This window comes from Hirundo rustica, chromosome 23, assembly GCF_015227805.2.
Source record: "Hirundo rustica isolate bHirRus1 chromosome 23, bHirRus1.pri.v3, whole genome shotgun sequence".
NCBI lineage: Eukaryota > Metazoa > Chordata > Aves > Passeriformes > Hirundinidae > Hirundo > Hirundo rustica.
Window position 1 is genome coordinate 224,021 of NC_053472.1, and position 19,020 is coordinate 243,040.

Here is a 19,020-nt window from a genome sequence, read left to right on the forward strand (position 1 = left end):
TGTTAATAAGCAATAAAATCCAGGCTGCAGTCTGTGACAGGTTCTTTGCACAAGGGGAAAAGGGTTAAAGGATGAGTTTTGCCTTCCCTTGGACCTGCCAGGAGCTGCTTTTCTGTGCGGTCATGAACAGGAGCACAAAAATCTCCTGCCATCCGTCCCCCACTACACAGCAGGGGGAAGATCTCAGTGCAGAGCATCCTTCCAGCCCTGGGGTTTGACATGAACGATGGCAATTTACCTTATGTTGGTGGTTATTTTATTTATTTTTATATATAGATGTATATATATAATTAAAAAAAAAAAAAATCCCAATACTGCTAGCATATTTTCCTCCTGTCTAGGAGGTGACATTTCCAGTCCCTTTTTGCAAGAAAATTAGCTAGTAAAGGCAGCCTGAAAACAAACAATGTGCCTGTTTCATCTTGCTTTCCAAGCGGAGGGGGTTTATTTTTAATAGAAAACTGGGACATTTCATGAATCCCTGCTGCATAGTCCTGTATCTTGCAGTCCTTCAGGCTTTGCATGTCTGAGGATTGGATTTTTCTAAGCTGTCATTACACACTCTATAATTTATCAGTCTTAAATTTAAGGATATCAGCTCAGTGAGGATTTTTATTTCACATTTATTTACTCTCTTAGCCTTTAAGTGAACATGAAAATGATTAACAAAACCCATCTTTAGTTCAAAGCTTCAGTAATAACATTTGTATTGTGTGCAATCGAGCCCTGGTGTTGCAAAAATTGCCATAATCTCATGTTCAACACTCTCTTACTTGTCCTCCTTGGGGTGATGCCTTGCTATAGAGGTGCATGACCTCAGCCTAGAGATTTCCCTGACTTCAATCACAGCAGGTCAAAGCCTCCAGGCTCTTGGAAAAGTCAGCTGGCCAAAAGATGCCCTCCATCCTTATGGGAACACACCGGGGAGCACATAGAATGAAGTAATCTTGTTATGTTGAATTTCCATGCTTTGTTTTGTTGCTAAAAATCACTCCAAGCTGTGTCTGTGTTTGAGCCAGAGATATTTGGAAAGGATGGAGGCCAGCCACCTCTGTGTGCTCAGCCTTCCTCCCAGCAGCACCACAGGGGTATCTCTCACTCTTCCAAAACAAAATATTGCATTAGATTTGTTTCTTCTGGAAAAAGGACTTTTTATATACTTGCAGCAGGAGTTTGCACCCTCTTCACTCTTCATCAGAGCCATTCAAGAAGGCAGCCTGGGAGCTGCTGTCACACTTCTGCTGCCGGACCCCCAGGTTGATGTAGCGCTCTCCACCGCCTCTCCAGAACCTCTGGAGACAGCTGTAGCACAGAAGCAATAAATCATTATTAGAGAAATTCCCAACCTAATGCCACTCACCAGAATCCTCATTCTAGAAGTCCTAAAATGCTATTGATGGGGGATTGAGTGGTTTTGGTTCTGTATTATGTCTATTTGATGGCATGGACTGAACTGTAGCTCACACAGCACCCCTCAGAGCATCCCTTAAAGTGGGATAATCTTCCCATCCCCTCGGAAAAGCCAAACTGGGGGCGGGCAGTGTTTTCGTTTCTGTAACTGTTAAGAATTCAGTGACCTTCAACCACTTTGAAGTCCTTGGAAGGCAGGGGATGAAGCGTCTGGGGGTCCTGGTAATGCTTTGATGCCTCTATCAAATTAAAGTTTGGCTTCAGCACTCAGTGCAGAGGAAAATGAGCAGTGTAACTTCCAGGAGCTCCTCTAGGACCCAGTGGTGTGACTTCTCCCCGTGTAACGCCCGTGTCTCTCATTGACACTGTTTTGCATTCTGTGCACTCAATTGCCGTAAAACCCGCAGAAGTCTTGGACTGCTTATTCAGCCATGATTTTGTGCTGCAGGAAGGGCTGGGTTACACCTGTCTCGCTCCAGACATCCCACCCTGGTGCTACCCCAGTTCCTGTCCCAGTTCCTGTCCCAGCCCCTGTCCCAGCCATACCAATAAGTGAGGGTGTAGTTCACAGCCACGACGGCCACAGCAGCTGCCCAGTGCCAGAAGAAGCACATTGTGAGGAACATGATGTTGCTGTGGTCATTCTCATCCCACACTGGACCTCCCCATGGCTGGAACAGCACAACACCGATCTGGGTGGAATAAGAAGTTGGTGGAACGATTATGTTGGGAAAAAAATTACAGAATCCTAGAATGGTTTGGGTTGGAAGGGACCTTAAACAACCTGTACCAGAGCCTCATCACCCTCACAGAGTTACCTTTATGCACCACCACCTCGGTCGTGACAAAGGAACCTGAGCCCTGACCAGGACAGAGGTTTTTGCTGAGAGAATGAAGCCCATCCTTGCAATGAGAGGCCGCACAAAGCCAATCTGTGCCCAAGATATCTCTTTTTCTGTTCAATATCCAGACACAATTTTCCTTCAGCATTCCAAACTCCAAGCCATCCTTTAAAAACCACGGAGTTAGTATTTTATAAGCTCAGCCTAGTTTTTTTACCTCTGAATAAAGGCTGGTTTGAGCTAGTGCAGCCTCGAAAAAGAGAAGGCAAAGTGGTTTGGTTTTGAGGTGGTTATTTTGGTTGGGTTTTTTGTTTGTTTTTGGTTGGTTGGGGTTTTTTTGTTGTTGTTTTTTTTTTTTAAAAGCTTAGTTTTGAAAGCAATTATCTCCAACTGATTTCTTTGCTTTTCCAACTCCTACCAAAGCAAGCAGCTGGCTGTATTTTAACTCAGCTGTTTTATTGTTGGTGGGGTTTGTATCTTTCCACTAAACCAGAGGGAGGGCTGCAGGGAGCATTAGGCACATTAAGCAATTAGTACTTGGTTGTTAGATACTGCAAAATGTTGCTCACTTGCTTTCATGCTTCCCCCTGGAGAAGCAATAAGCCAAAACGAACAGGTCTTGCAGCAGGAGCAGCCATCAGAGATGACCTGTGATAAGTAAATTTTTCATTCTGGGTTATGAGCTATTTATGAAGTGAGCCTGGCAGAATGATCCTTGGGAGATGTGTGATTGATGCGTGATGTACGACTTGTTCCCCTCTTTTCCCTTTGCTTTGCTGCTCTGGGAAGGCAGAACGGACCTGCCAGAACCATGTTCCCTGGACAATGGTGATGCTGGCTCGGAACATCTCCAGGACGATGTTGTCACGCAAGAAAACCTCGAGCAGGACGCTGCCAGCGCCGGCGAAGATGGTGATGAGCAGCAGGGAGTGGATGTGCTGATCCAGCATGGGGCGGTGAAGGACGTGGTAATAGAAGAGACAACCTGCCAAAACGTGAACCCTGCTTAGAGCAGTGTTAACAGCAACAGCCACAGCCACCGAATTGAGTAAATCACCTGCCTGGATGGCAAATTGAGATGGGCCACCATGGAAAGAAGGGACTCCACCTAGCACCATCCCCTAGGCCTCCTGGCATCCCAGCATCCTGGAAGGATGAGATGCCCAGCCATGGGGCAGGAGGATCTGAGCAATACAGTGATCAAGCACGGGGTAGTTTTCTTCCCACATCTGTGCCATCACATCTTCAGATGACCCTTCCCTTCTAGCCAAGCTTCTGCTGTGTCCTTCTTTCTTGTTGCTAAACTTAACCGTTTTTTGGGAGCTGTAAATGATTGATTTCGTATTCTTACATGTCAAAGAGTGCATGTGGAGCTGCCCCTGCTGCTGCAGCCTCAGAAATTGCTGTGATTGGGGAAGGAAAAGTAACAGAAGCTGTGCCTTCATTAAGGAGGGTTCTATATAAACAAGACCTTCTTTTCCCATGGGGAAGTGTTGAAACTAGATGATCTTTAAGCTTCCTCCCAAGCCAAGTCTTTATATGATTCTGTGATCCAAGAAGGGTCTGGAATCACGGCTGGCGACTTGCAAGGCAGTCTGAGGACAGAATGATACCCATGATGTGCTAAAGCCAAAATAAATCACTTCAAATTGCCACGTGCCACGCAAGCAGATGAGGCTAATGATGCCTGCTGTTCAATTAATGGCTCTCAGGGGAAATGTGGGGTGGGAGAACAGCCTATGGCAGAGGAATGCAGAGTGCACCAGCCATTTATCATAACAAGGAACCTCATTCCGCTGCTCTGCACCGCAGTAGCCCCAGAACCCCAGAAATCCCAAAGCAGAACCCATCCATGACTACATTTCCCATCTCAATCCATCCCAGCCTGACATAATCTATCCCCTACAACATGTCCTATTTCCAGAGGCATCTGGGGCCATATCTCGGTCAGGCAAATTTTAGTCCTTCTCTGACTTGGTCCCTGTCCTAGGGTAACTTTATGATGCTTGTATCCCCAATCGTCTGTTCTGTTTGTGCTGGATATTGAGTCCTGTGCCTTTAAGACTGGTTCTAAGAGCAAGGAGAAGCGCAGAGTTTGTTTTGAGAAAACTGCCTGACTCCTCCACATTCCTCTCCAGAGCCGGTGTTCGGCGAAGGCTTGGAGAGACTGCAGGACAGAGATCTTTTTGCTTTTAGTTAGTTTCAGCTAGCTAGGGCAGAGAAGTTCCCTGGACTGTTTTTTTCCCTTTTTCTTGGAACGGTGTAAACCTGCTCTGGACTGAAAAAACCCAGGGGAGCACTGGGGGCTGCACCTGCTGCCCACTGGGGCCTGGACCTCGGCATTTTCCAGCAGCGCCGGAGGGACTGGGACTGATGAGAGACTGAGAGAGAGCCAAGCTCCACCCACGGCAAGAACTTTCTCAATTTGCCATCTCACTCCAGAACGAGAGGTTTTATTGTTTCATATTATTCATTCTTTATACTGGTATGCCCTTTGTTTTTTAAGTAAAATAGTTTTTTCCACTTTTCTCCAAGGAGGTTTTTTTTCTACCGGACTGGTTGGAGGGAGGGTCCACTGGGGTTTGCTTCCCAGAGGGATCCTATTCAGGGGTTTTTCTCCCAAATTTGTCCCCAAATCAGGACAGTCCCCAATATCCCTCCCCAAATTAAGCACCACCTTCTACCAACCTTCCACGAACACAGCCACGGCCAACATAAGGCGATCCAGACCCTGCGGCACCACCTGGGAGACGTAGGTGAGGACATCTACCAGCCCAGAGAGGCCGTAGAAGAGGTACATGGTGGTGTGCTGCCAGTTCATCAGCTTCACCCAGTCACGCTTCTCCCCGCTGTAGAGGTACAAGTGGGGACCATCGGGGACGAACTGCTCCGCCAGCATCCCTGCAGGACACCCAAGAGCATGGAGTTTCTGGGGGTTTGTCACCCTGGTTTTTCTGAGTTTTTAAAAGCCTTTTGACTGTTCATAAAATGGAGTTAGATTTTTTAGCTACTGCACAATATCAGGAGCAGTTTTCACTTTTTCTCACACATGTAACATAAACAAATCCTTTGTTTTTCATTCTCTGTCCTTTGTTTGCATATTTCTAACCTGAAAACAGTTGTAACTGACGGTTGGTCTGGCCATTCGGCTGGGAGGTGATAACTCCAAAAGCCAATCTTCAACCAGACCCACAAATGTATAAAAAGTAAGAAATAAACAGGCAGAGGGTCTCCGCCTTGTTCTCTGCCTTGGCTCAGCCTTGAGCTCTCTCGGAGGAACCCTCTGCCCTGTGAAATTTCTCATCTCTCGTGTGATTGCTTTGCGTATCCCAATCACAGGGGTTTATTTGCAATGGTTGAGACTACTCCTTGCTGCTGGGGGCAGGATCTGAAGCAGGATCTGGTGAGTTTGCATGAGGGAGGAAAGACTGGACAGAAAAATCAGGCCTATCTTTAATGGCAGCTCAGCTTTGGGAAGGGGTATGAGACTTGTTTTTCCACATCAAACTATACCAGAGATCAAGTCAAGACAGACATCAAGAATGCATCCAGGCTGCCCAGGGGAGTGCTGGAACCACCATACTTGGAAGTGTTCAAAAGCATGTAGATGTGGTGCTCAGGTTCATGGCTTAATGGTGGACCTGGCAGTGGTTAGTGGTTGGACAACAATCTAAGAGGTCTTTTCCAGCCTTAATGATTCTCTGATCCTTCCACATCTAGACCAGTTTCTCTGGAGTCGGGGCTCCTGTACAGTCATCACTACAGGCTAGGTGAATACTGGCATAGCAAATGAAATATAACCCTTACCTATTAGAGAAAAGAGGATTTTGATTCCCCCTTCAATGGCATCCACACGCTGGAAACAGTAAGTCCTGTGGGATTTCTTACTTACTTTCTGGCTGAGGTACTGCAGTGGGTATTTCACAGACCACCAGAGCCCAAAGAGCAGGAAGAAACTGCCTGGAAGTGCATGACCCTTAAAATTCGCCATCTTGTCAACCTCCTCTGACTACAAGGAAAAGAAAAACAATGTAATTATTCAATTTATGCAACTTATTTGGCATAACACTGGGAAAAATAGGATTTCCTTCTCAGGGAGTACTGGAGTAGGCTTGACCAAGCACATGGGAACAGGAAGGAGCACTAGGAACCCCTGGGACCTCTCTAAGGTCCTTGCCTCAAGATTAGGAAATGTCAAAAAAAGCCACAGTTGTTTCAAAAAGGCCCCAAATCCGCTGCAATGTCTGACACATCCCAGCTTGAACCTTTAATTCCAAGGATCCCTCTCAGCAGTAGGTCCTGCTTTTCTTGCTCTCCTGCAAATATGAGCATAAGGATGGGCTGTGGACCAGGGCAGGGTGGGCTTTTTGGGACTAGGTAGGAGAGATATTACACAGGGAAAACAGGAACATCTAGGGATAAACAGCAGAAGGTTTCTTTGGCTCCATGAACAGCCACAGAAGTGGTGTGCAAAGTCTAAATTTTTTTTAAATCTCTGGAATTATTTCAGGCAATGAAAGAGGTGTAAAATACCCTGCAGCTATTCCACAAACCAAAGCATTTTGTTAAAAATAAGCCTTCAAAAATATCCCAAAAGCTGCTTGAAACAAAATATTGTGGGGTTGAGCAAACCAATGAAGTCATTCCCTGCATCCTGACCTGTTCACACTCCTTCCCTCTCCTGAGCATCCCTAAACCAGCACTTGCACCAAGCTGCTGGAGCCTCTGTGCTGGAGTGCACACATGCATGGTTTGCAGGATGCTGGGGGACCCATTTCCTGGGAGGATTGCAGCAATTAAACCCAGCAAGCTCCAGTTTGCTGTCTGCTTAATTAGGTTGAGAACTGATCAGCTCTTTCATGTGGGCTCAACCATATGTTTGAGGGCTGCTTTGGTGTGAGGTGGTGTCAGGCTGGGCAATTAGGAATGTTATAATTGATAACAAAGGCTGTGCTGCTGGTGCCCAGGACCTCCTTCTCTGTTGAGTAAAAATGTCTCCATCCCAATCCACACTTAACACTGGGCAGAAATTGTCTCCCTTGTGGAGTGGATGCTGTCTCTCCACATAGCAGGAGTTGAATGGTCTGGAGCTGGATCTGACCTCCCCAGCCCAGACATCCTGATTATCCTGAAACTTGGCCTTCAGTCCCCACTTGCTGAAAATATAAACCAAAAATGTTCTTCTTGTGCTGTTGCACAAGGAATAATTTGCATGTGGGGTAAAACATGAGTTGTTGCTGTCAGCCTTGGAGAAAGGGAGTTCTTTCTTTGGCTTTATTACTATCTGATTTCAGGTTGGTTTGTCCCAGGGAACACCTTGTTTCACCCCTTGAAGTCCATGGCTGGTGCAGATACCATCTCCCAGAGGAGTCTGTCCCTGAGCAAGAAAATCCACTGGGTCAAAACTAATCTCCTAAATCTCTGCAACTAACTGCCTGATCTGAGCTGGTTTAACCAAACTGCTAATCCAACAGCTCGAGCTAAGCAAACATTGGCTCCATGTGCAAACATCACCCCAGTAACATGCAGCTACACCTGGCAGCACACGGGGCCGATGTCCCTGCAGTGCCACCAGGTTGGTTTCCATCCTTCACCAAGCACCTCTGAGCTATCCTGGTGGGTTCATGAAGATGAATTTAGGGGGGATTTAATCCAAGAGTGGAAAAGCTGTGCATGGAAAGGGCATGGTTTGAGCTGGCAGCTTTGCAGCTCACTATTAGCACTGCAGGGTTCTGCTTTATTTCATTACTTAAAAGGGAAGATTTATTGACAATGGGTGCATTGGGTAATTAAACAGAAAATCAAAGCAATATGCTGTTTACCAGCAGGGCTGGCACAGTCCAGTGGGTTAATACAATCATCTTTGTAGTCCTTTGAAAGGGGCAGTTGGGGAATGGGAGCATCCACCTGTTTCCCTGTGATTAAGGGGGCAGCATTCCCAAACCATGGAGAGAGCTGAAAAAATCTGTATTTTCTGGGTGAGTAGAGAATCTCATCATATACATGAGATGGGAGTAATGGCTTTAAACTGAAAGAGGGGAAATTTAGATTAGGTATAAGGAGGGATGGTAAGATATCAGGGTAATAACTGGAAGCAGAACCAAACCCATCCCAGAATACCACAACAAGAAGGATTGCAGGCGTATCATACTGTATTAATGCTATAATTATAACATGACCACAGCAATATACAGTCAAATATACAACTGGTGTAGCTCTTGCAGCTATATATGAAAGTCTGATATAAAGTGGGGCCTGATGGTTTTTCACCTGAGATTGATGCAGTCAAACTGGGATGACCTAAAGGATACACTGATCAATCACAATTAAAAGTTCAGCTAAATGGGGTAGGCACAGCCACCTTACAGTGCTTATGTGATGTGAGCTCGGGGGGTGATGGGGACCCTTTTGGGGTTGCTGGTCTCCATTTCTGCCTGATAGCAGGGAGCACGTGGCTCAGCTAGGACATGTGACCAGCAAAATAATTTCTCCTGCTTCTCTTCCTCCTCTGAAAACATGCAATGGGTAAGCACAAGGGAAAATACCAACCGCAGTTATGTTTGCGCCCTAAGGCAAACAGCTCTTGTTTGTCCCTGTAGCTCCAAAGTGAGACATGCTTGCAGCCAGCGGGGAAAAGAACAAGCTGAAGGTCCAGTGGGTGCTGGTGCCCACAGCCACCATCCCAGGGCATCCCTGCTGAACGTGACTTTGTCCCTTCTCTCATCACCCACCATGTTTGGCAACACCCCTGTGTCCCTGCTGGCTAGTCATTCGTGTTCTTTGCTCCCTGTTTATTATGGTGCCCTAGGCTGTGCCTGCTTAATGATTTACTGTTTCATCTGCTCTTATCACCTCCCAGAGGAGCTGGTTTTTCTCGGTTTATAGCTAATGCACCCAACCACCTGGGGAGGCATCTGGAAGATGGTAAGGGTAAGGAGCCTGAGACCCTGATTATGCTTTCACCTCCTTCTCACACTACCCTGGCAGCCACAAACTCTCTTTTTAGCCAAAACCTGGGCCATTTTACTATTCCAAATGTCTTACTTGGCTTCTTGAGGGTTTTTTTTGGCGGGGGGGTGGGTTTTTTTTTTTTTTTTTTTTTTTTTTTTTTTTTTGTGTTTGTTTGGTTTGGTTTGGTTTGGTGGGTTTTTTGTTGTTGTTTTTTAAGTCCATTGATAGTGTCTCAGTCAGGGCATCACTTCCCCAGCTAGGAAATTACAGTCTAAAGTTCACCAGTGGGAAGAGCTGACAGCCATTACCTATACAATTAACTTTGCCCTTCAACCTGTATGAATTAGGCAGTTCAGACACACCAGAGCTGGTTTGCTCACCATAGGACCTAGGCTTGGCTCTCAGAGCATCTCTGGATGGTCCCCAGGGAAAGGCTGACTCAGGGAAGAGGAGAAATGTCTTGACTTGCAAAAAAACCCACCCAGGCTGAGGTGGGTAATGCCACTGAGATGTGTATCTAGAAATAATGAAGCTATTTCCAGCCTTCCAGAGGGGCTCCTGGGCGGAATCTGCAGCTGCAGGAGCACATCAAACCCAGACCTACAGACTGACAGAAGCTGAGGTGCTGTGCTCAAAAACATCCTCAGTCATTCCCTTCCCTATCCTGCACGTCCTTTGTGTATCTCCCTGAATACAACATAACCCCACCACCCAAATTCGGCACCTGATGGGGATGGCAGTGGTCCAGACACAAGGGAGGATAGAGAGATGTCAGGAGACACCCAAAAGGTATTGGGAGAGGCATCACTGACAGTGATAAACTCCCCTGTACCCTGTGCTGCCTCACTCATTACCAGCATTGTCTTATTCGTCTGCAGAGGCACTTATAATCATAGAAGTTCTTCCATTAGCTCCCACAGGAGCTGGAACCCTAATGCATTAATGTCAGGCTAAAACCACACTCTGAACCATTTCATCCCATTATCATCGGGTTCTCTTTTCCCTCTGTCTCTGTCTGCACCAGGGAGTGTTAACAGTGACACTAAGCAATCATCCTCCTCATACTGGAGAGCTCAGCTGCAGCCTGAAAAGGAGGAAAGCAACATTTCTGCCTCTAAAGGATCCTAAAGAGGTTTGGACTTAGGTTAAAAGATTATCATCATCATTGGAAACTATTAGGCTCAATTGCCAGGAAGTAGGTGAAGGATCATCAGGTACTGCAGGAGCTGTAGCCAGAGAACACAGACTGAGATAATCCATCCTCCTGAAATGGGAAAATTCAATGTGGAAGTTCAAACAGGGATGAAAGCTTTAAATTCAAGATTCTGGACTAGAGGTCTATTTAATAGACACAATGGATCCCCCTGGAAAGAGACACTGAGGGAGAGAGATATAAAAACTAGTGATGGAGAGGTTTTACAGCTCTCAGCTTCCTCTTCCTTATGCTGCCTCCGTTTGTCTCCTGTTTTATAAGCCCCCAGTTTGGATTCTCCATCCCTATCCTAGCTATGAGCCCTGCCCTCAGGGAAGCAGCAAGAAGCTACATCCCAGCAAAGAAAGCTGAGAAATAAAATAAATTAGCCAGAGGCTAATTACAGGGGCTCAGAACAGCCACTTTGTCATTTTTTTTTCTCTTGTGACCTGCATTTGTTTATTTGTGGTTTTAAGACAGTGAGGTCTGACTTTACAAATTATCTGTTGGGGGAAATGCACTTTATCATCTCAAAAGCAATTTTTCTTTGCCTCTATGTAATGGTAAAGAGATTAAAGTGCTTTCTAAAGGGGTGAGTGCCATCTGTGCCCTGAACTGCCTCCCCTGCCCTGTGATGTGTTATGGGGCAGCCCTGACTCCAATAACGCTCACAGGCATCAACCAAAGTAAATTCAAACTCAGCATTATCACCATCAAAACTGCCACAAAAATCAGTATTTATGGAATCCTAGAATCACGGAACAGTTTGGGTTGGAGGGAATTTCAAGGTAATATAATTCCACCCCCTGCCATGGGCAGGGACACCTTCCACTAGACCAGGTTTCTCCAAATCCCATCCAACCTGGCCTTGAACTCTTCCAGGGGTGGGAAAGCCACGACTTTGCTGGACTCCACAACCTCTCTGGTAATTTTTCAAAGAGAAGATGAATGCTTGTCCTCAGATTGTCCCAGCTGCTGCAGAATGTGACACAGGTTAAGCGCTGTGTGCCTTTTAACATCCCTCAAGGAAAGCTATTCAAGACCAAGGATTAAAACCATTTCCATTGCAATATATACTCCAAATAGCCATAAAACACATAACCCTACGTCTCTTGAGTACCACAGCTTGTCCCTGGGTATCCTTGAAGTGTGGTCCCCAACATCCCCCTCCACAAGCACCTGGAGCCTTGGCCATTGCACCACTGCCAAGGTGAGGGGTTGCTAGTTTTTTAATGATATGCTGGGAGGAAGAATGGAAGAAAGAAGGAAAAACCCTTCCCCTGCAGCAAAAGTTGCCCTGCCCACAGCAAGGGAGGTGGCACGAGATGAACTTTAAGGTGCCTTCCAACCCACACCATTCTGGGACCCTATGAATCAAATCTGCAAGTTTTCAGGCACTAGAAGTGACTAGAAGTGGCATTTCTGTGGGTAGAGGAAGGTGGGGAGGGAGTTCTTGGTTCAGCGCACGCAGCAGCAATTTTGGTTTGGCTGTGAGACAGAGGGTTTGCATTTAATTTGGCTGGCAGCAGAGCAGGGAGCCAGCAAGGGCTCCTTGAAGAGTGGCAAGGGGGTTTGGGGCCCTGCTGCCTCCAGGCTGCCCTGCTCTCACCTCTGCCCGCTTTAGGGCCCCACACATCATGTTTATTTTTCAACTTCCTCCTTGGAAAAAGTTGCCGTGGCCTTGCTGGGCTGTCCCACTGCTCCCAGCCCAGCAGGGACAGCAGCAAATCACCTATGAGCCCCTCCGTGGGGACCTCAGAGCAGGGGGACACCCCGGTGGGCTGAAGACACTTAAATCTCTCCCAAATTTGCTTTCCTAAGGGAAGTGGTGGTTCACCCACCCTGACCCCTCTCTTCTCCCCCTGTGGAGTTTGGATGCCAAACTGAGGGGTCCATAAGGGGCAGGCAGGGAGGGGGTCCATTCCCATCCCATGGAGTAGGGTGACCCCCCCACCCCCCTCCCCGTGCCTGCCCTTGCCAGCAGAGCCTTACCTGTCCTGGAGATCCTGGTGCTGCACCTGCTCCCAGGTGATCTGTGCTCCTCCCCTACCTGTGGCACCCGCCTCACTGCCTTCTCCCTGCCTCCCAAACTCCAGCTGGGAGGGAAAGGTGGCCCTGGACAAAGAGATCCCCCACTCATGGGTACACCAGGTGCTTTGATTTGCAGTTTTCCGACACAAAAGTAATCCATTATTTGCTGAATTCTGTCTGTCTCAAGGCTTTTCCTCCACAGATTTAATTTTCTCAGATTTTGTACAGTGATTAAATTTCTTTCCATCAGAGTTCCCCATTACCCACCTCATGCAGGGTGGGATACAGGGGAGCCGTGTGGGGCATTACCCCCCCCAATCCTAGGTGCCTGCACCCCTCATCCCCAAAACACTGCATTAATTATTAACTGGATTAACTCCTTCAAAGCACTTCACTTCCCTTTTCCATGCTTCCCAGGTCTGATGGATGTATGTCCTAGGATCCCCACTCATAACCCATATTTCAACTCCAAATGCAATTTTCTAACCAGGCCTCCTATAAAACTGAGTTTATCCTTCATAATACTTTCCACTTTCATCTCCAGTCCTGCAAGTGCTTTACAAATGTTAAATAATTAACCCTCATGACACCCTTGGGAGGAAGGGAAGTGTTATTATGGCTATTTGTAAAGGAAACTCTGACAGGGCCTTCTGTGCTCCAGCCCTGGGTTTTACTCACTTTTAGGGAGCAGTGCAGCTACTTACAGCACTGAGAGCAGCTACACCTGCCACAGGGAATTTGTAGTAAGAAAGCTGGATTTTAATATTTTAAATATATCCACCCTGATTTATAAATGACTCGAGGTTTAGAAGAGCTGTCTGCCAACACTGTCTTTCTATTTTATTATTATATTACTATTTCTATTTATTGACATCAAATCTATTCCCTCTCCTGGTCCCACAATGTTGTTTAAACAGATGAGTTCTTAAATAATAAATAATTATCAATTAATCCATCCTTTCTCACCTCCCTGAGAGGTAAGTGCTGCTGGAAGGGAGGAAGCATCCCACAGTCATCCTCTCCTTTATCAGTGGTGGGGTTGGATGCCCAAACCCTCTGTGTTTTTCAGGTGGGATAAATCAAATTTGCCAGAGGCAAAAGCCAAGCTGTATTTCTTGTGTTTTCATTAAATTGTTTCACAAATGTCCCAGGAGCCTGATGATGTTTTGTGTCCCACAAACCCTGGAATAAATCAGAATTAATCAAGAGGTTTATACTCACTGTGCTCCAGGCACATAGATGGATTTACCCCCAGAAAACAACCCCCCAAAACGGAGGCCAAGGAAGAAATGGAAGGAAAACAACTGTTGAGATGGAGGGCCTGGGAAAAATGGAGAATTATTTAGCTTGAGAGCTGCTACAAGTTCATGCAAAAGGCCACAAGGGGTATCCAAAAATGCCAATGAGACCCCAAAAAATGCAATAGAAAAATCTTGGTCATGCGTGATGAAGTTGCTGTAGCTGTTACATAAGAAAGGCTGAGTTTAGCTTTAGTTAAACCTGACTTTGAAACGGGAACTTGTTCTCACTCAAGCTGTGCCGAGTCATGCTGGTGTTTTTTGGCTACCAGGAAATTAGCGCCTTCAAATATTTGCAGAACAAAATCATGGGGTGTGTAGGGGAGTGGATCTTACTCTGAGGAAACAAATAACCTCTCTGTGTGTATTTATTGTAGTAAAGACCATCCCTGATCTGGGGTTACGCGGAACCCTAGCAGAATGTCTTATTTTCAAGTGCTCCTGAACAACAATTTCCTGATAAGACACATCAAAACCTGACATCACCTCCAACTTACAGCCATAACTTCCTAGGGCTCAGCCACTCTTAAAACCTTCACAGTTCCTAAGACAGCCTTGAAACAACATGCAAAGGCTGTAAATTCTTCAAACCTGTGTCCAGTTCAGGCTCTCACCATCCACAGGCACTGGGCTACCACTGGAGGTGGGAATTCTGGCCAGCACAGCACATCCAGCCTGGAAAAACCCAGTCCTGATTAGCAACCTTTCTAAATCTTACTGTCTTTCCATGAAATCAGTATTGAAAAAATGTCAGAATTCCTATTCTAGGAATTTTTGAGGCTTCAAAAAGCTCTTTTATGTCCTGCCTATCTCTAATTTTCCACCTCCTGCTTATCTCCCACAGAGCTGCAGCTCCTAAACATATCCATAGGAGACCTGGCAGCAAATAACACCCTGGCAGTTTCTTCACATCAACATGCAAAGCTAGGAATGACCAAGAAAACAGGAGCTTGCTTCTCTGGGAATCACCTCAGTACGCTGTCTGGTTAGACAATACCTGCAGTCTCCATGGATGCAGCTTGGGATGCAGGATGGATCATGCTATAGGAGTGATGCTCAGACAGAGCTCAGAACAAACAGCTCAGAGAAATGGGGGAAATGATAGTGTCAGAGCCAGGAAATTAGTTCCCTCATTTTCCCGTGCTGGCAGAGGGGATGGGTGAAGGAGTCATTTGTCACGTGGCCACATATCCAGAGAGAGGAGTTGCACAGGCTGCCTGCAATTTTAAGAGGCAGGGAAAAGGGAAAGCAAGCTGGCACACTGGCCAGACACAGATATTTGTCTGGTCCCTTGCTGGATATCGATGTATTTTCCAACCAAAATGATGATGTCTTGTTTTCCTTCCCCTTCTCCTGCACCCACAAAACCTGCCTGTTTAATGCAGGCAAAAGATTTTGTACTTAGATGCTCCCATTTCTAAGTGAGCCACCTCCTGGTTGCACCACCCTAAGCCTTCCTGGTACCCAGGGAATGATCCCTCACAGCATCCCCCTACTCAGTGTTGTTTGTTACCTGAGTGTTCACACAGATTTCCAGTGATGCTGAAGTACTTTGGAGCAGGGGAAGGGGCAGAGACCTGCAGCTGCTCCACGGTATCATCACCTAAATTTATTCCTCTTCGTGGGCCACTTCAGTCCTCACACAGAGAAAGATGGGGAGTGCAAAGTGCCCTGGGGAGATGACAAGGGACCCACCAGACTCTGCCCAAAACGTGACCCAGTTCTTGCAAATGGCCTGTTCCCGTGCAAAGAGGTCGAGGAACAAATTTGCCAGATGGCAAAAGGAGGAGATGAATAAATCCAGTGTGGCACATCTGCAGCTGTGCAGAGCAAACAGCATCCATGCACAGCCAGGAGACTGCTTTGGGGCAGAATTGGGCAAGGAAAGGTGACATAAGCAAAAACAGAGCCCCGAAGTGTTTCTGTTACACCCCCTGTGAAAAGATTCGAGAGCCCAGCTGGGTAACAACAGGCAAGAATGAAATAAAAGCAGGGAGGGCTCAGCCCTGACGTGATTCCAACTGCATCAGTCCCAGCTGGATGCCAGAACTGTAGCATGCTTGGACATGGCAAAAGCATTAATAAGGGACAGAAAAGGAAATTTATGTAGCCATACAAAAGAAGAGGAAAATGAAGAGAAAGAGAAGGCAGAGCATGGGAAGACAGTGTCAGACAAGAGAGAGGAAGGTTCAGGGAGAGGTGGTAAAGGTTAAAGATGAAAACAACAGCACCTAAAAGGAAGAACAAAGTGGACAAACTCTGTGGGAGATTTTAACAGCATGAAAAAATAACTCTTAGCTGACAAGCAGTTAAAAAAAAAATAAAATAGTGGTAGGGCAAGGAAACGCTCCCCTAAAACACCTCACATGGAGACTGACTCATCTGGGAGAACAGGGGAGCTGGGCCATCCTCAGGGCTGTGCCATCAACATTGTCCCTGGGAGACAGGCAGAATTAAATCTTCACATCCTGGGAGGTTTGATTTTGGGGATATCCCCCCTCCATCCAGCTGCCATCAGCAATGATGGAACAAGGGCACATCTCAGTGGCAGAGGGAGGAATATCACCTCCCAGCAAGGTTCGGCCTTGCTACCCACATCCAGACCAGCTAATAAAGGAAGAGGAATTTGGGGGGTGGGTGGGGTGGGGTGGAATTCATTCATCTTCAACACCTGGAGCTGGAAGAAGTGTCTCTGAGTGATGGTGAGATTACTGGGGAGATGAATCTGTGAGAGACCAGAAGGTTCAGTTGTGGTGGGTAGTTTCATCTGAAAAGAGAGAAAATCAGTTCATCACCTTGACATGTTAACACTGAGCCCTTTGCTTTTGAAATTAGAATTGGGAAGTGTCATCCATACTGATATTTAATTGCTTTTCTTCCTTGTAGTCATCATCTTTACAATCTTCCCTCCTCTTATCTTCTCCAGCGCTCCTGCTCCAACAATCTTGCCCAAGAGGGAAAGATTTAATTTTCAATCCTGAAAGTTGAATTACCATTAAAAAATTCCACGAAGAACCATAATAGGGTCAAGGAAGAAGAGCAAGTCTAAAACCTGGCATTTATTGATCTTTAAGCAATGGAAACACAGCTCTGATGTGCAGCGAACCAGCATCTCCCATACTCTCTGCAGAAGCAACTCTGGATGTCAAAGCAATCCAAGCCTTCCCTGTAAATTCATCCCTGTAGAGGAGGATGCTTTGGAAAGCAGCCGCTGAAGGTTTGGGGAGCAGCCTTCACACCCGAGAAGCTTGCACTGGCGATTTGTGGTGTTGAAGGGCCGAAGAGAGGTGGGACTTGGGGGTTGGAGGCGTTCCCTGCTGATGTGGGGCTGTGGGATGCTGCCCCAGCCGTGGGGACCAGACGAGTCAAGGACGCGCAGAACGGAACCCAGGAAATATTCGGGAACACTAGGTGGTGCTGAGGGCTCACGGAAAAGATCCCATTCCATCACAAAGGGAAAGATCCCATTCCATCCCGGAGGGATGCGCCGGGGTGCGCGGGTGAAGGGCCGGGCGGGGCCGTGTGCGGGGGCTGCAGCCCCGTTTTGGCGATGGTTGCGAGCTCAGCTCCAGATGTGAGAGGCTCCTTGTGTCACTTTGTGACATTCCTGCCTCTCCAAAGGCACTTGGCCAGCAGCTGGACTGCCGCACTGCTTTCAAGAGCAGCTCTGGCCCAGGTCCTTCCCCCACTTCTCCGGGGTCACAGCAGACATCGCATCTCTGTTTTGCCAGTGGGAAAACTGAGACACAAGGGCAGGCATTACCCAAGGCAATTCCCAACCCACCTGGCAGCATCTCTTTTCCAAAAAGGAGGTCGAATTGCCTTTTGGGGAGCCCTGAAACAAGTATAAAGGGTTCAAACCGTCCTTTAAAAAAAATAAGTGTGGTGACAAAACGGCAGTTTTCACCTCGGAACTCTTTGCTGCTGCAGATTTTACGTGCATGGACGAGTTTTCCAGCACCCGGTGTGAAACAAGGGGGCTGCTGCCCTCTTCCCCTTCACCTCCATTCCTCCTCCGAGGCTTCTGGTTACGCCGAGGGTCCATAAACAGCGTCTGAAATAATTGTGCAGTTGTCACCGGCGGGCAGGGGAGGGGGGCTATTTTAAAACGCCCAGCTTATCCCGAAGGGCCCAGGGGGCTGTGGCACAGCCCAGCTGTCCCCGCCGAGCGCGGGCCGGGCCTTCAAAGCGCCGGGCGGGATGTGTCAGGCCCGGCCCGGCCCGCTCGGCCCGGGAAAGGAGCCGGGCCGGCCCGCGACGGGAGCGCGGTGCTTTGACGTGTTTCAAGAGCAATTGCTGGGACTCGGGAGATGTGGGGAGCAGCTGGAAGAAACCTGGGGGTGCTGGAGGGAGAAGGGGTGGGAGATGGGGGGAGGTAAGAGGCGGGATGTGAGGGGAGTGCAGACGTGGTGAGGTTTGACTTTTGACTTCAGAGACCGAGGCGGGGGGGCGGAGGAGGAGAAAGCAAAGCGGGGAGTGCTGCAGTGCCTGTGCTCCCTCCCGTGCTGCGTGTCCCAAACCGGGGAAACAGAGACATAGGGGCTTCAAACTGAAAGAGAGAAGGTTAGATTGGCTATCAGGGTTGGCAGGGTGCCCAGAGAAGCTGTGGCTACTCTGTCCCTGGAAGTGTCCAAGGCCTGGTTGGACAGGGCTTGGAGCAACCTGGGAGAGGAGGAGGAGGCAGTTGGAACAAGGTGATCTCTAAGGTCCCTTCCAACCCAACCCATTCATTTTAGAATTCTATGAACCCAAAGGGAAGCACATCTCATTAAAATATTTCTCCTTGTCCTGTATCACTTGTGACAGTGACACAGCTGATACCTCTCTTCACCGGGGCAAAGCTCAGAGTCTGGAAGAAGAGAGAAACACTAATAACTCACAATCCCATGGGATAACCAAGCTTTGGCCATGCCTTGGCCATCCAGGCAGGGGGTCCCTGTAGCTCCAGGAGAAGAAAGAAAACTTTGATGCTGCCTCTGTTGTAAGAGCTGATTATCAGAGTATTATCAGGGCCCGACCTGCCATTCCCTCTGGTTAGCAAAGGGCTGGATGGTTGAGGAGACAAGGATTCTGTTGTCATCTTGACCTCTTCTTGTTCTTCTGCTCTGACTTCATGTGAGCAGGACTGTCCTCCCAGGGTCAGCATGGTCACTGAGAGCTCAATCACAGAACCATAGAATGGTTTGGTTTGGAAGCGGCCTTACAGAAGGGGCCTTCCTCTCCCCTGCCCTGGACAGAGTCACCTCGACTAGAGCAGGTTGCTCAAGGCCACATCCAACCTTGGACGCTTCCAGGG

At 47.6% G+C, this 19,020-nt stretch overlaps 1 protein-coding gene across 1 annotated transcript; it reads right to left on the reverse strand.

Annotated features, from left to right (window-relative positions):
* Positions 1 to 682: 682 nt before the first annotated feature.
* On the reverse strand, positions 683 to 12,428 carry LOC120762585 (transmembrane protein 45B-like). The gene is made up of 6 exons (XM_040085128.2): positions 12,388 to 12,428; positions 6,060 to 6,261; positions 4,941 to 5,153; positions 3,053 to 3,237; positions 1,957 to 2,102; positions 683 to 1,302 (listed from the first exon to the last, which is right to left on the reverse strand). The coding sequence occupies exons 2-6, from the start codon at positions 6,241 to 6,243 to the stop codon at positions 1,185 to 1,187; spliced, it is 846 nt and encodes a 281-aa protein (XP_039941062.1). The 5' UTR covers positions 6,244 to 6,261; positions 12,388 to 12,428; the 3' UTR covers positions 683 to 1,184.
* Positions 12,429 to 19,020: the final 6,592 nt, after the last annotated feature.